Source organism: Chlorocebus sabaeus, chromosome 19 (assembly GCF_047675955.1).
Source record: "Chlorocebus sabaeus isolate Y175 chromosome 19, mChlSab1.0.hap1, whole genome shotgun sequence".
In the NCBI taxonomy this organism is placed as follows: Eukaryota; Metazoa; Chordata; class Mammalia; order Primates; family Cercopithecidae; genus Chlorocebus; species Chlorocebus sabaeus.
The window spans coordinates 5,539,549-5,553,339 of record NC_132922.1 but is presented as its reverse complement, the minus strand read 5'-3'; the positions used below and the strand labels follow the sequence as shown (position 1 = coordinate 5,553,339).

The following is a 13,791-nucleotide window of genomic DNA, read 5'->3' as shown; positions in this document are numbered from 1 at the left end:
CCCAGGGCTGCCTGGTGCGCTGGCGGGGAGAGGTCAGGTGTCCGCGCCCGCCCGCTGGACCTCCCGCCCCGCGCTCTGGCGGCTCCTCCCGGGCGATGCCTCCGCTCTGGGCCCTGCTGGCCCTCGGCTGCCTGCGGTTCGGCTCGGGTAGGCAGGGAAGGGCAGGAGGAGGCTGACCTCAGAGAGAGGGGGCAACTGTGTCCTGGGGCGCCCGCCGCCTGGATCCTGATTCCTGGCGCTGGGGACCCAGATACTACTATTATGAATAATAGTGATAGCCAACGTTTACGTGCGTCCTCTGGTGGGAATCCGAGGGCTCACGGATGGCTGCAGCCCTGCGATGTGTGTTGCAAGAGAGCGACATGCAGCGGGGCTGCCGGAGGGCAGAGAAGGGACTAGCCGCGGACCCATGGTGACGCCTGGGCGGGGGCAGATGGAGAGATATTTCGGCCGAGGAAGCCACATGGGCAAGGTCATGGAGGTGGGAGACAGCATTTGGCTGTCCTGGGAATTGTCCAGGGCGCAATCCATGGGACCGGCTGGAGTGTGGGATGAGGGGAGCCTGTGGAGGAAGGGGTGAGGCTGGAGACCCAGAAAAGCAAAGCCCAGAACTTCAGGACCTCACTGCCTTTCCAGAGAGGCTGGACTTCGTCAGGGGGCGCTGGGGGACCATGGAAGGGCCACAGCAGGAGAACGAGACAGCCAGATTGGCATGTGGTGGGGACGGTGTTGTCACTAGGGTCCAGGTGAGGAAGTTGGGATGGAGAAGGGCTGGGCCCATGGGGCGGAGAGACGCTTCGGAGGGGCAGTGGAGTTCTTGGCAACTGGGTGTCTGCAGCAGGGAGAGAAGGCAGCAGTTTGGCCCCACTGCCCCATTTCTGAGCAGGATGACTGGGCAGGGGGCAGTGTCTGAGACAGGTTATGCGGTGGCCCAGGGGTGGGTGAAGCCCAGGGCCTGGCACACGGCAGGTGGTCAGGAACTGCAAGCAGAGTGGGTGTGGACAGTTCTGCTGGGGGTGAGTTCCCATCTTCACTGCCTTCTCCAGCTGTGAACCTGCAGCCCCAACTGGCCAGTGTGACCTTCGCCACCAACAACCCCACACTTACCACTGTGGCCTTGGAAAAGCCTCTCTGTATGTTTGACAGCTCAGAGGCCCTCACTGGCACCCACCAGGTCTACCTGTACGTCCTGGTTGGCTCAGGTAAGGGTCCTGCTTCCCTCTGGCTACTCCAAAAGGGGCTTTGACCTGTCTGCAGGGAGGAGGGAAGGAAGCAGGTAGAGGAACCCTCCATGCCTGTAGTCATTTCATTAAACTACCCGTGCTCTTTATTAGCATGCCCTGGCTTCCACTCCGGGCCAGCCCTTGGCTGGGTGCTGCAGTCACAGACCTGTCCTTGCCCTGCAGGGACATCCAGTTAGTGAGGGAAGTAATAATACCAGCAATCATTGAGGACCTACACCATACCGGGCACTTTGCACACTGTAGAGCTAATATCTACAACCAGCTTGTAAGGCAGCTATTACCAGTGCCCATGACACAGCAGGGAATCAAGGCTCAGAGAGGTGGAATAAGCCGCCTGGAGCTCCCAGAGCTGGAGAGTGAATCCTGATCTCTCTAGTCCCCAAGCCCAAGGTCCTTCCTGAGGCTTCGCCAGGTGGCTCGAGATTGGTGTTTTTGAGGCAAAACCATGGATTTGGACCTGCTGCTGTGGCCCAGCCCTGATCCCTTCCCTGGAGGCGATCCTGAGCTTCTGAGACAAGCCAACATCAACTCTTGCATTTCTAGCAGCCAGTCATTTACAACAGCTCATTCAGGGCCATCATTTTCTTCTTTCAGCACGTGTTTATTGACTATAAACTAAAGTACCTGATCTCTGGGCACTGTGAGGAATTTCTCTCCCATTTCCTAGAAGACTAGGGTCTGGAGAGGTAGAGTAAGTTGTCCAAGGTCACCCATCTAGTAAGGAGGAGACCTGGGACCTGCCTCCACTTTATTTCCCTTGGTCATATGACCCTCCTTTCCCATTTTACACAAGAGAAAATCCAGGGCTTTCAGCAATGAAGTGACAAAGATCTGTTGGGAATGGGGGGTTGCAGGAATGTCACAAGATAAGGCGAGAGTCAGACACAGTGCCCAAAGCAGGGAGGTGATCCTTGTCCATCTCCCACATTGCACTGGGAGGGCAGAGACTAAGCTAGCCCCATGCCTGTGACCCCAGTGCCCAGCACAGGGCTGGGGCAGAAAGGATGATCGGGGCTTTTGATGAATAACTGAGTGAGTGCCGCTGAGCCGGAGCGGCCAGGAGCCTCACTTCCCGCACTGCCTCTGCAGCCAGCTCCAGGAATGCCTCAGTGCAAGACAGCGCCAAGACCCCACTGGGCTCAACGTTCCTACAAACAGAGGGTGGGAGGACAGGTCCCTACAAAGCCGTGGCCTTTGACCTGATCCCCTGCAGTGACCTGCCCAGCCTGGATGCCGTTGGGGATGTGTCCCAGGCCTCACAGATCCTGAACGCATACCTGGTCAAGGTGGGCGCCAACAGGACCTGCCTGTGGGACCCCAACTTCCAGGGCCTCTGTAACCCACCCCTGTCGGCAGCCACGGAGTACAGGTGGGTGTAAACAAACTGCTACAGGAGAGCAGCGGTTCCCCAGTCCTGACAAGGGAGAGCAGGGGCAAAGCAGGAGCAGCCACATTTCTTGAGAGCTCATATGCTGAGCGCATCCCAGGTTCCAGGCAGGCTGCGCTGAGCCTCAAGTTCAGAAGGGGCCCCTCTTGGATTGATGTTCTGCAACTACCATCTTGGAATTCTTTTTTTTTTTTTTTTTTTTGAGACGGAGTTTTGCCATCTCCCAGGCTGGAGTACAGTGGCACGATCTCAGCTCGCTACAACCTCTACCTCCCAGGTTCACGTGATTCTCCTGCCTCAGCCTCCCAAGTAGCTGAGATTACAGGTGCATACCAGCACGCCCAGCTAATTTTTGGGGTTTTTAGTACAGATGGGGTTTCACCATGTTGGTCAAGCTGGTCTCGAACCCCTGACCTCAAATGATCCACCTGCCTTGGCCTCCTCCATAGTGCTGGGATTACGGACGTGAGCCACCACGCCCGGCCCATCTTGAAATTCTTAATTGTTGAACAAGGGCCCACATTTTCATTTTGCTCTGGGCCCCACAAATTATGCAGCTGGCCCTGGCCCATCTACATGTGTGGAAGTCACCCACCCAAACCCCTTCGTCTTACAGGAAAGGAAACTGTGCCAGAGAGGGAAGGTTGCCCAGTGGAAAGCTGGGACCCAGCGTGAACAGAAACCCTACCAAAGCCTTGCCATCTGCAGCCTCAACGGAGTTTCGCTCTTGTTGCCCAGGCTGGAGTGCAATGGTCCAATCTTGGCTCACCACAACCTCCGCCTCCTGGGTTCAAGAGATTCTCTTGCCTCAGTCTCCCGAGTAACTGGGATTACAGGGATGCGCCACCATGCCCGGCTACTTTTGTACTTTTAGTAAAGACAGGGTTTCTCCGTGTTGGTCAGGCTGGTCTCGAACTCCCAACCTCAGGTGATCCGCCCGCCTCGGCCTCCAAAAGTGCTGGGCTTACAGGCATGAGCCCCCGCGCCTGGCCTGGGTGAGACTTCAAGGATCTTAATTTTTTTTTTTTTTTTTTTTTAAGACAGAGTCTCGCTCTGTCGCCCGGGCTAGAGTGCAGTGGCCGGATCTCAGCTCACTGCAAGCTCCGCCTCCCGGGTTTACGCCATTCTCCTGCCTCAGCCTCCCGAATAGCTGGGACTACAGGCGCCCGCCACCTCGCCCGGCTAGTTTTTTGTATTTTTTTTAGTAGAGACGGGGTTTCACCGTGTTAGCCAGGATGGTCTCGATCTCCTGACCTCGTGATCCGCCCGCCTCGGCCTCCCAGAGTGCTGGGATTACAGGCTTGAGCCACCGCGCCCGGCCAAGGATCTTAATTTTTATCTGCGTGTTAAGCTACAGGCTGTAGATGTCTTTGTCATCAGAACATCCATCATTTTAAAGTGACTGTGTATGAGACCTTAAGTAGGCTGTGACTATTCTGTACTGCATTGCCCAGTCTTCTTCTGTGATTAGTAATACTTGTTGAGGGGTTTCTGCGCTTAAAATATACCTCCTGTTCAAGGGCAGCAGGGTTTATGATGGATATTATTCCAGTTTTTTTTTCTTTTTCTTTTCTTTTTTTTTTTTTTTTTTTTTGAGACAGGGTCTTATTCTGTGTCCAGGCTAGAGGGTAGTGATGCAATCTCAGCTCACTGCACCCTCTGTCTCTGACGGATCCTCTGGCCTTGGCCCCCCAAAGTGTTGGGATTACAGGTGTGAGCCACCGCATCCGGCCTCAGCTAAGCTGGGGAAGGGTACAGGGGGTCCTACTGGCCAAGCTGAGCACTATCCTGTTGCCCAGAGCCCACTCAGTAGCCGTCTATATTTCCATCTCCTGGAAGGAACCCCCCACTGTCTCCCACCCCTAGGCCATCCTATGTCCCCCCACCGCCTCCCTGTGGCTGGGGCTCACAGGAAGCGTAAAAGTCACCCTGGCTCCATCTCCTTCCAGGTTCAAGTATGTCCTGGTCAATATGTCTACGGGCTTGGTAGAAGATCAGACCCTGTGGTCGGACCCCATCCGCACCAACCAGCGTGAGTGGTGGGCCGTGGTGGGGGTGATGCTCAAGGGACCCGAGAAGGCAGGGCCAGGCACGGCGGTGAGAACCAAGGCTCATCTGTCCCTGTGAAAGCCTCCCAGGCCAGGCGGTGATGAGTAAAATGCTCCTTAAAGCCGTTGATCCAGGCCAGGCGTGGTGGCTCACACCTGTAATCCCAGCCTTTGGGAGGCTGAGGCAGGTGGATCCCGAGGTCAGGAGATCGAGACCATCCTAGCTGACCCGGTGAAACCCCCGTCTCTACTAAAAATACAAAAACAAAATTAGCCGGGCATGGTGGGGGCACCTGTAGTTCCAGCTACTCTGGAGGCTAAGGTGGGAGAATAGCGTGAACCCGGGAGGCGGATCTTGCAGTGAGCCGAGATTGCGCCACTACATTCCAGCCTGGGCGACAGAGTGAGACTCCATCTCAAAAACAAACAAAAAAAAAATTAGCTGGGCGTGGTGGCGTGTGCCTGTAATCCCAGCTACTTGGGAGGCCGAGGCAGGAGAATTACTTGAACCAGGGAGTCGGAGGTTGCAATGAGGCAAGATCATGCCACAGCACTCCAGCCTGGTGACAGAGCCAAAAAAAAAAAAAAAAAAAAAAAAAGAGTTGTTAAACCTGGAACTTCCTCCTTCCTCCTTTCCATCCTTGAGGGCCAGGTGTGGGAACAGATCAAGGTGGAGTCCTTGGTGGCATTTGGGCTGCGGATGGGTGTGAGTGGATCAAAGCTGGCCCACGCCTCCATCTCTCCAGCCCTTGCAGTGGGTTGGCCTCAAAGGCTCGCTGACCCCGCATTTAGGTCCTAGCCAGCCCCTTTGCTAAATCCTCAAAGCAGCAAGCACCGGTGGCCAGGTGAGATGGCTCCAAGGCCTAAAACTAAGATGGTGAAGGCAGCAAGGAACGAGTCCGCCTCCCTGCACTCCTACTCCTTAGCACCTGGGCAGCCATCCTGGGGGTGGAGCGCCAGGGTCCTGCCCCGTTCCTTGCACCGCAGAGACCCGAAGTTTATACGGAGTCGAGTCTGCTGAATGGCAGGGGTCACGCCAGGGACTCTGCTGGTAATTTTGAGTGAATGATACCCTAACTTAAGACCCCCTCCCGCCACACCTTGGCCCCTAAGACGAGGCTGTCTGGCAGGATGGGTGTCAGGGGGCTGTGCATTTCACCTGCAGAGCCTCCTGCCGTGCCCATGTGCACCCCCCAGGGGCGTGGGGGGCTCCGAAAGGTTGCCTGAGGTCACACATGAGTGGGTGGTAGAAAGCCTTGTGTGTGTGTATGTGGGTGCCTGTGCCTGTTGTGGGGTGTGTGTGTGCGTGTGTTTGTGTTGTGTGTGGTGTGCGGTATCCATATAATGTGCATGTAGTTTACGGTGTTGTGAGTGGTGCGTGAGTGTGAGAATGTGTGTGGTATGTGGTGTGTGGAGTATGTGAGGAATGTGGTGTGGGTGAGTGTGACAGTGTGTGGCGTATACCAGGGGTCCCCAACCCCTGGGCCATGGACCAGTACCAGTCCCTGGTCTGTTAGTAAGCAGGAGGTGAGCATCTGCATTTGCAGCCGCTCCCTGTGGCTCGAATTACTGCCTGAGCTCCGCCTCCTGTCAGGTCAGCAGTGGCATTAGAGTGTCACAGGAGTGTGAACCGTGTTGTGAACTGCGCATGCCAGGGATCAGGTTGCATGCTGCTCATGAGAATCTAATGCCTGATGATCTGTCACTGTCTCCCATCACCCCAGATGAGACTGTCTAGTTGCAGGAAAACAAGCTCAGGGCTCCCACTGATCCTACGTGATGATGATTTGTGCAATCATTTTATTATATATGGCAATGTAATAATAATAGAAATAAAGTGCACAATAAATGGAATGTGCTTGAATCATCCTGAAACCACCCCCAGCCCACTCCCATCTGCAGAAAACCTGTTTTCCCTAAAACCGATCCCTGGTGCCAAAAAGGTTGGAGACTGCTGGTATATGTGGTGTGTGGTGGGGGTGTGTGTGTGAATATGAGGCTGTGTGTGGTATGTGTGGTTAGTGTGAGAGTAGGTGTAGTGTGTGAGTGTAGGTGTGGGGTGTGTGTGGTGTGGGTGGTGTATGTGGTGTGGTGGGGGTGTGTGTGAATATGAGGGTGTGTGTGGTTAGTGTGAGAGTATGTGTGGTGTGGTGAGAGTGTTTGGTGTGGGTGGTGTATGTGTGTGTGGGGTGTGGTATGTATGGGAGAGTGTGTGGTGTGTGAGTTTGAGAATGTGTGTGGTGTGTGATACGTGTGGTATATGTGTGGGTGGTGTGTGTGTGTGTGAGTTGGTATGTGTGGTGTGTGTGGTGTGTGTGTGAGTTGGTATATGTGGTGTGTGGTGTGTGTGTGAGTTGGTATGTGTGGTGTGTGGTGTGTGGTGTGTGTGTGAGTTGGTATGTGTGGTGTGTGGTGTGTGAGTGAGTTGGTATATGTGGTGTGTGGTGTGTGGTGTGTGTGTGAGTTGGTATATGTGGTGTGTGGTGTGTGTGTGAGTTGGTATGTGTGGTGTGTGGTGTGTGTGTGAGTTGGTATGTGTGGCGTGTGGTGTGTGTGTGTGTGAGTTGGTATATGTGGTGTGTGGTGTGTGTGGTGTGTGTGTGAGTTGGTATATGTGGTGTGTGGTGTGTGTGTGAGTTGGTATGTGTGGTGTGTGGTGTGTGTGTGAGTTGGTATGTGTGGTGTGTGGTGTGTGGTGTGTGTGTGAGTTGGTATGTGTGGTGTGTGGTGTGTGTGTGAGTTGGTATGTGTGGTGTGTGGTGTGTGTGTGAGTTGGTATATGTGGTGTGTGGTGTGTGTGTGAGTTGGTATGTGTGGTGTGTGGTGTGTGTGTGAGTTGGTATGTGTGGCGTGTGGTGTGTGTGTGTGTGAGTTGGTATGTGTGGTGTGTGGTGTGTGAGTGAGTTGGTATATGTGGTGTGTGGTGTGTGTGTGGTGTGTGTGTGAGTTGGTATGTGTGGCGTGTGGTGTGTGTGTGTGTGTGAGTTGGTATATGTGGTGTGTGGTGTGTGTGTGAGTTGGTATGTGTGGCGTGTGGTGTGTGTGTGTGTGAGTTGGTATGTGTGGTGTGTGGTGTGTGTGTGAGTTGGTATATGTGGTGTGTGGTGTGTGTGTGGTGTGTGTGTGAGTTGGTATATGTGGTGTGTGGTGTGTGTGTGTGTGAGTTGGTATGTGTGGTGTGTGGTGTGTGAGTGAGTTGGTATATGTGGTGTGTGGTGTGTGGTGTGTGAGTGAGTTGGTATATGTGGTGTGTGGTGTGTGTGTGAGTTGGTATGTGTGGTGTGTGGTGTGTGTGTGAGTTGGTATGTGTGGCGTGTGGTGTGTGAGTTGGTATATGTGGTGTGTGGTGTGTGTGTGAGTTGGTATGTGTGGTGTGTGGTGTGTGAGTTGGTATATGTGGTGTGTGGTGTGTGTGTGAGTTGGTATGTGTGGTGTGTGGTGTGTGTGTGAGTTGGTATATGTGGTGTGTGGTGTGTGTGTGAGTTGGTATATGTGGTGTGTGGTGTGTGGTGTGTGAGTGAGTTGGTATATGTGGTGTGTGTGTGTGTGTGAGTTGGTATGTGTGGCGTGCAGTGTGTGTGTGTGAGTTGGTATGTGTGGTGTGTGGTGTGTGGTGTGTGAGTGAGTTAGTATGTGTGGTGTGTGGTGTGTGTGTGAGTTAGTATGTGTGGCGTGCAGTGTGTGTGTGTGAGTTGGTATGTGTGGTGTGTGGTGTGTGGTGTGTGAGTGAGTTAGTATGTGTGGTGTGTGGTGTGTGTGTGAGTTAGTATGTGTGGCGTGCAGTGTGTGTGTGTGAGTTGGTATGTGTGGTGCGTGGTGTGTGTGTGTGAGTTGGTATGTGTGGCGTGCGGTGTGTGTGTGTGTGAGTTGGTATGTGTGGTGTGTGGTGTGTGTGTGAGTTGGTATGTGTGGTGTGTGGTGTGTGTGTGAGTTGGTATGTGTGGTGTGTGGTGTGTGTGTGAGTTGGTATGTGTGGTGTGTGGTGTGTGTGTGAGTTGGTATATGTGGTGTGTGGTGTGTGTGTGAGTTGGTATATGTGGTGTGTGGTGTGTGTGTGAGTTGGTATGTGTGGCGTGTGGTGTGTGTGTGTGAGTTGGTATGTGTGGTGTGTGGTGTGTGAGTTGGTATATGTGGTGTGTGTGTGAGTTGGTATGTGTGGTGTGCGGTGTGTGTGTGTGAGTTGGTATGTGTGGTGTGTGTGTGAGTTGGTATGTGTGGTGTGCGGTGTGTGTGTGTGAGTTGGTATGTGTGGTGTGTGGTGTGTGAGTTGGTATATGTGGTGTGTGGTGTGTGGTGTGTGTGTGAGTTGGTATGTGTGGTGTGTGGTGTGTGTGTGAGTTGGTATGTGTGGTGTGTGGTGTGTGTGTGAGTTGGTATGTGTGGTGTGTGGTGTGTGTGTGAGTTGGTATATGTGGTGTGTGGTGTGTGTGTGAGTTGGTATATGTGGTGTGTGGTGTGTGTGTGAGTTGGTATGTGTGGCGTGTGGTGTGTGTGTGTGAGTTGGTATGTGTGGTGTGTGGTGTGTGAGTTGGTATATGTGGTGTGTGTGTGAGTTGGTATGTGTGGTGTGCGGTGTGTGTGTGTGAGTTGGTATGTGTGGTGTGTGTGTGAGTTGGTATGTGTGGTGTGCGGTGTGTGTGTGTGAGTTGGTATGTGTGGTGTGTGGTGTGTGAGTTGGTATATGTGGTGTGTGGTGTGTGGTGTGTGTGTGAGTTGGTATGTGTGGTGTGTCGTGTGTGTGTGAGTTGGTATGTGTGGCGTGTGGTGTGTGTGTGTGAGTTGGTATGTGTGGTGTGTGAGGGAGGCAGTGTGTGTGGCTGGGGTGACTCCTCCCATCTTCACTCCTGACCGCCCCTCCTGTGACATTCCTACTCAGTGTAATTTCACTGAAACAGCCTTGGAACCCTTGGGACTAAGAGTCCTGAGCTCAAGACCAGCCTCTGCCCCTCACTGCTGTGTGAGCCATTATGGACCTCGGTTTCCTCATCTGAGAAGAGGAAAGAAGAATTATTGAAGGGCCTCCGCGGCAGGGTTCCTTTGGAGAACGCAGGCAGAAGCCCAAGGCCCAGTTCTCTTGGGGGAGAACCACGGGGCCCGTCTGGGGGACAGCATACACTTCAGGACCAGGCCGGCCTGGCTTAAGCCTGGATTCTGCATGTTCTTGGCTGGGGACTCAGGCTCCCTGAGCGCAGTGAGTGATCTCCAGGATGGGGTCTCCAGGGAACCTACCTGGAACAGTAGCTGCAAGTGGCTGGCTGCAGTAGGACCTATACATCATCTGTTCACATCGTTCCAAAGGGTGAGGCCAGCCCCAGAAGAGTGACAGCCACCGTCCACCTGGCCCCGTCAGACCAGGGCCCTTTGCCTCATCTTTGTTTATAATCCATATGTCATCCGTCTCACCAGAAGACTTGAGTCAGTTTATGATTTAAAATTATGCAAAGCCTGGGCGCTCTGGTGGCTCACACCTGTAATCCCAACACATTGGGAGGCTAAAGCGGGAGGACTGCTTGAGCCCAAGGGTTCAAGACCAGACTGGGCAACGTGGCGAAACCCCATCTCTACAAAAAAAAACTACAACAAATTAGATGGGTGTGGTGGCGTGCACCTGTAGTCCCAGCTGCTTGGGAGGCTGGGATGGGAGGATTGCTTGAGCCTGGGAGTTTGAGGCTGCAGTGAGCCAGGATGGCGCCACTGCACTCATGCCTGGGTGACAGAGCAAGACTCTGTCTCAAATACAATAACATAAAATAATGCAAAAAAAAAAAAAAAAAAAAAAAGGAAGAAGAATAAAGAGTTAAAAGAGGAAGTGGCCAGAAACACACAAAAGAAAGTTGGGAAATGGAATGTGGGGAAAACAAGGTAATTGTGCCTAAAACCTGAGAGAAGTTGCCGCACTGGGTCCCAGGGTGATCCCTGGATCCCTGGCAGCCAGGGCGGGGGAGACACCTGCTGCCTCCTGGGAGAAGGCCGAGGGTGGCGCTGTGTCTGGGGAGTAACCGGGCTGCATCCCACCACAGTCACCCCATACTCAGTGATCGACACGTGGCCAGGCCGGCGGAGCGGAGGCATGATCGTCATCACTTCCATCCTGGGCTCCCTGCCCTTCTTTCTACTTGTGGGTTTTGCTGGTGCCATTGTCCTCAGCCTCGTGTAAGTACCCAGCTGGGAAGGCTGGACCCCAGGGACACGCCAGACTTATTCGGCTTGCAGGGACTCAGCAGCAGGGTCCTCCAAGGCAGGGGACAGCCTGAAAGGCAAGGAAGCTACCTTCTGCCCTGTGGGTGGGGTCTGGTGAAGAGGGAGCAGAGTCCTGGGATTTCAAAGCGGGAGGACCATCGAAGTCAAGTTGCTCAGCTGTGAAGGGTGGGGCTCAGCACCTGGGCTTTTGGGCAGACGGCCAATTCAGATCTTAGCTCTGACACTTAGAGGTATGCAACCTTAGATATGGCTTATTGTCCTTCTATTCTTCAGTTTCCCCATCTGGAAAATGGAAATAATAAATATTAGTCATCTCACGGAGTTGTGAAGGTTGAGTGGAATAATCTCTATAACGTTTCTAGAGCAGTGCCTGGGAACTCAACAAGTATTTGCTTTCATTGTCATTATAATACACCCACTTGTAGTACAGAGGGGGAAACTGAGGCCCAGAGGGGGTCAGAGTGGCCCAAGGCAACACAGCCTGCAGACCAGAACCCAGAGTTGGAGTCCTAGAACCTGGGACTCGGGACTCCACTGACACCTCTGATTTGTGTCGGCTTTGGATGAGAGTGGTGTACTAGAGTTAGCAGGGCTGTGGGTGGGGAAGGCAGGTGAGCCCACAATCCACTAACCCCTGGGAAGACCAGGCAGTGGACAAACCAAGGTACCGTAGGAATCCAGAGGAGGGCAGGGCGGGTGCTGCCTGGAGCATCAGGGTGGCCTTCCTGCAGGAAGGGTCAGTGTGAGCAAACTCCCATTGGCAGAGTCCTTCTCAGTGAGAGGCAGGGAGGCAGGGAGGCCCAGGGGACTTTGAAGACCCAGAGAGGTCCCAGTGTGGGAAGGGGTGGAGCAGATAGAAAAGTTTCTTGGAGTAAGTATAATTAAGTGGATCCATGGAAACCAGCCAGGCAGGAAAAGATAGGTGGGGTGGGTGGAGATCGAATGAGGGAGGAGGCTGAGAACTTGCAAATCAGGTTGGTGGACTGTGGGCTTCCCTGTCTTCCCCACCCACAGCCCTGCTAACCCTGGTACACTCCCCGGGAGACCTGGAGTCCTCATCCAAAGCCGATACAAATCAGAGGTGTCAGTGGAGTCCCGAGTCCCGGGTTCTAGGTCCCCAACTCTGGGTTCTGGTCGCAGACTGTGTGACCTTTGACATTTAATGACGAATGACTCTGACATTTAAGTTAATAAAAACAATAGATGATATCAGCCTCCAGAAACGCTGCCTGGCTGCACCTGGGAGCAGTCAGAACGTGGCAATGTCCCTCCTTCCTTTTGGGCAGTACCCTAATCTGGCACTGAAGATCCCGTTATCTGAATTTAGCCCAGATTTTCCATGTATCCCTTCTGCTACCCCCACTCTGTTCCGGCTCCAGCTGCACCAACTCTGATCTGCACTATTGCTCCAGATACTCCTCAGCCCTTCATGCTTCACACCTGCCTGCCATGTGCTGACCCCATACCTGAATGCCTTTCTCTCCCCTAACACTCCTCTTTTTTTTTTTTTTTTTTTTTTTTTGAGACGGAGTTTCGCGCTTGTTGCCCAAGCTGGAGTGCAATGGTGCTATCTCGGCTCACTGCAACCTCCGCCTCCCAGGTTCAAGCGATTCTCCTGTCTCAGCCTCCTGAGTAGCTGGGATTACAGGCATGCACCACCATGCCCAGCTAATTTTTTTGTATTTTTAGTAGAGACAGGATTTCACCATGTTGGCCAGGCTGGTATCGAACTCCTGACCTCAGGCAATCCACCTGCTTCAGCCTCCCAAAGTGCTGGGATTACAGATGTGAGCCACTGTGCCCAGCCCACACTCCTTCGTTAGGGCCACATGAGCTGCCGCCTCCTCCAGGAAGCCTTCCTGCAGCTCCCCCCTGCGCTTGTCCATGCTGCGTGGTCATTGTTGCAGTCAGTCTCTCCCTGCAACCTTTGGGAACATGGGACAATGGCCTCAAATTGTCCAGCTCCCAGTAAGACCTATGCGTTGTTCACATCGTTCCAAAAGGTGGACCTCTTCCTTATTCCCAGTGCCTGGCACAGGGTCAGTGCTCCAGAAAGATGGGTGGATTGAGTTCATGTCTACGAAGACAACATCTGTGAAAGCGATGTCTGACTGTGAAGGTCCTCAAGCAGCTAAAGGAGTTCGGGTTTGCTCTGCTCCCCTAACCCTGGGTCTCTCCATCCCCTTGGACAGGGACACGGGGAGTTCTGATGGGGAAATGACTCACGACTCCCAGATCACTCAGGAGGCTGTTCCCAAGTCACTGGGGGACTCGGAGTCTTCCTACACGTCCGTGAACCGGGGGCCGCCGCTGGACAGGACTGAACCATATTCCAGCAAGCTCCAGGACTGAGCCCAGCGCCACCCCTGGGCAGCAGCATCCTCCTCTCTGGCCTTGCCCCAGTCCCTGCTCGGTGGTTGTCACACCCTGACTTCAGGGAAGGTAAAACAGGGCTTGTCCCTCCAACTGTAGGAAAACCCTTAATAAAATCTTCCGATGATTTCTAGTTCAGTAACTACTTACAGAAGAATGAGTGAGAAGGTGTGTGAATGAATGAGTCAATGTCAAACTGAGGGCTTGGATTGTTTCTCTACAGGGTGGGTGGGAGCAGGGGACTAATTTTCAGTCAAGGCTACGGCATGTGAGTGCCAGGCAGTGGCACATGCCTGTAGTCCCAGGGACTCAGGAGGCTGAAGTGGGAGGATCACTTGAGGCCAGGAGGACAGGGCTGCAATGAACTATGATCATGCCATTGCAGTCCAGCCTGGGCAACACAGCAAGATACTGTCTCAAAAAACAGACAGGCTGAGTGCAGTGGCTCATGCCTGTAATCCCCGTACTTTGGGAGTCTGAGGTGGGTGGATCACCTGAGGTCAGGAGTACAAGACCAGCCTGACCAACATGATGAAAC

General features: G+C 53.6%; 1 protein-coding gene across 2 annotated transcripts; it reads left to right on the top strand.

Moving 5' to 3' along the window:
- UPK3A (uroplakin 3A) lies at positions 1–13,386 on the top strand. 2 transcript variants are annotated; one of them, XM_038007321.2, is made up of 6 exons: positions 1–147; positions 1,047–1,202; positions 2,334–2,613; positions 4,581–4,663; positions 10,700–10,832; positions 13,073–13,386. In XM_038007321.2, the coding sequence occupies exons 1-6, from the start codon at positions 96–98 to the stop codon at positions 13,230–13,232; spliced, it is 864 nt and encodes a 287-aa protein (XP_037863249.2). In that variant the 5' UTR covers positions 1–95; the 3' UTR covers positions 13,233–13,386. The 2 variants fall into 2 exon arrangements, with proteins under 2 accessions (XP_037863249.2, XP_037863250.2); XM_038007322.2 differs by lacking the exons at positions 4,581–4,663; positions 13,073–13,386 and having other exon boundaries at positions 10,700–11,366.
- Positions 13,387–13,791: the final 405 nt, after the last annotated feature.

Excerpts from the sequence above, each read along its gene's own strand:
- UPK3A (XM_038007321.2), top strand. The coding sequence starts at position 96 with ATGCCTCCGCTCTGGGCCCTGCTGGCCCTCGGCTGCCTGCGGTTCGGC. Across the intron at positions 2,614-4,580 it reads TCGGCAGCCACGGAGTACAG|GTTCAAGTATGTCCTGGTCA; the intron begins GTGGGTGTAAAC and ends ATCTCCTTCCAG. Across the intron at positions 10,833-13,072 it reads GCCATTGTCCTCAGCCTCGT|GGACACGGGGAGTTCTGATG; the intron begins GTAAGTACCCAG and ends CCCCTTGGACAG.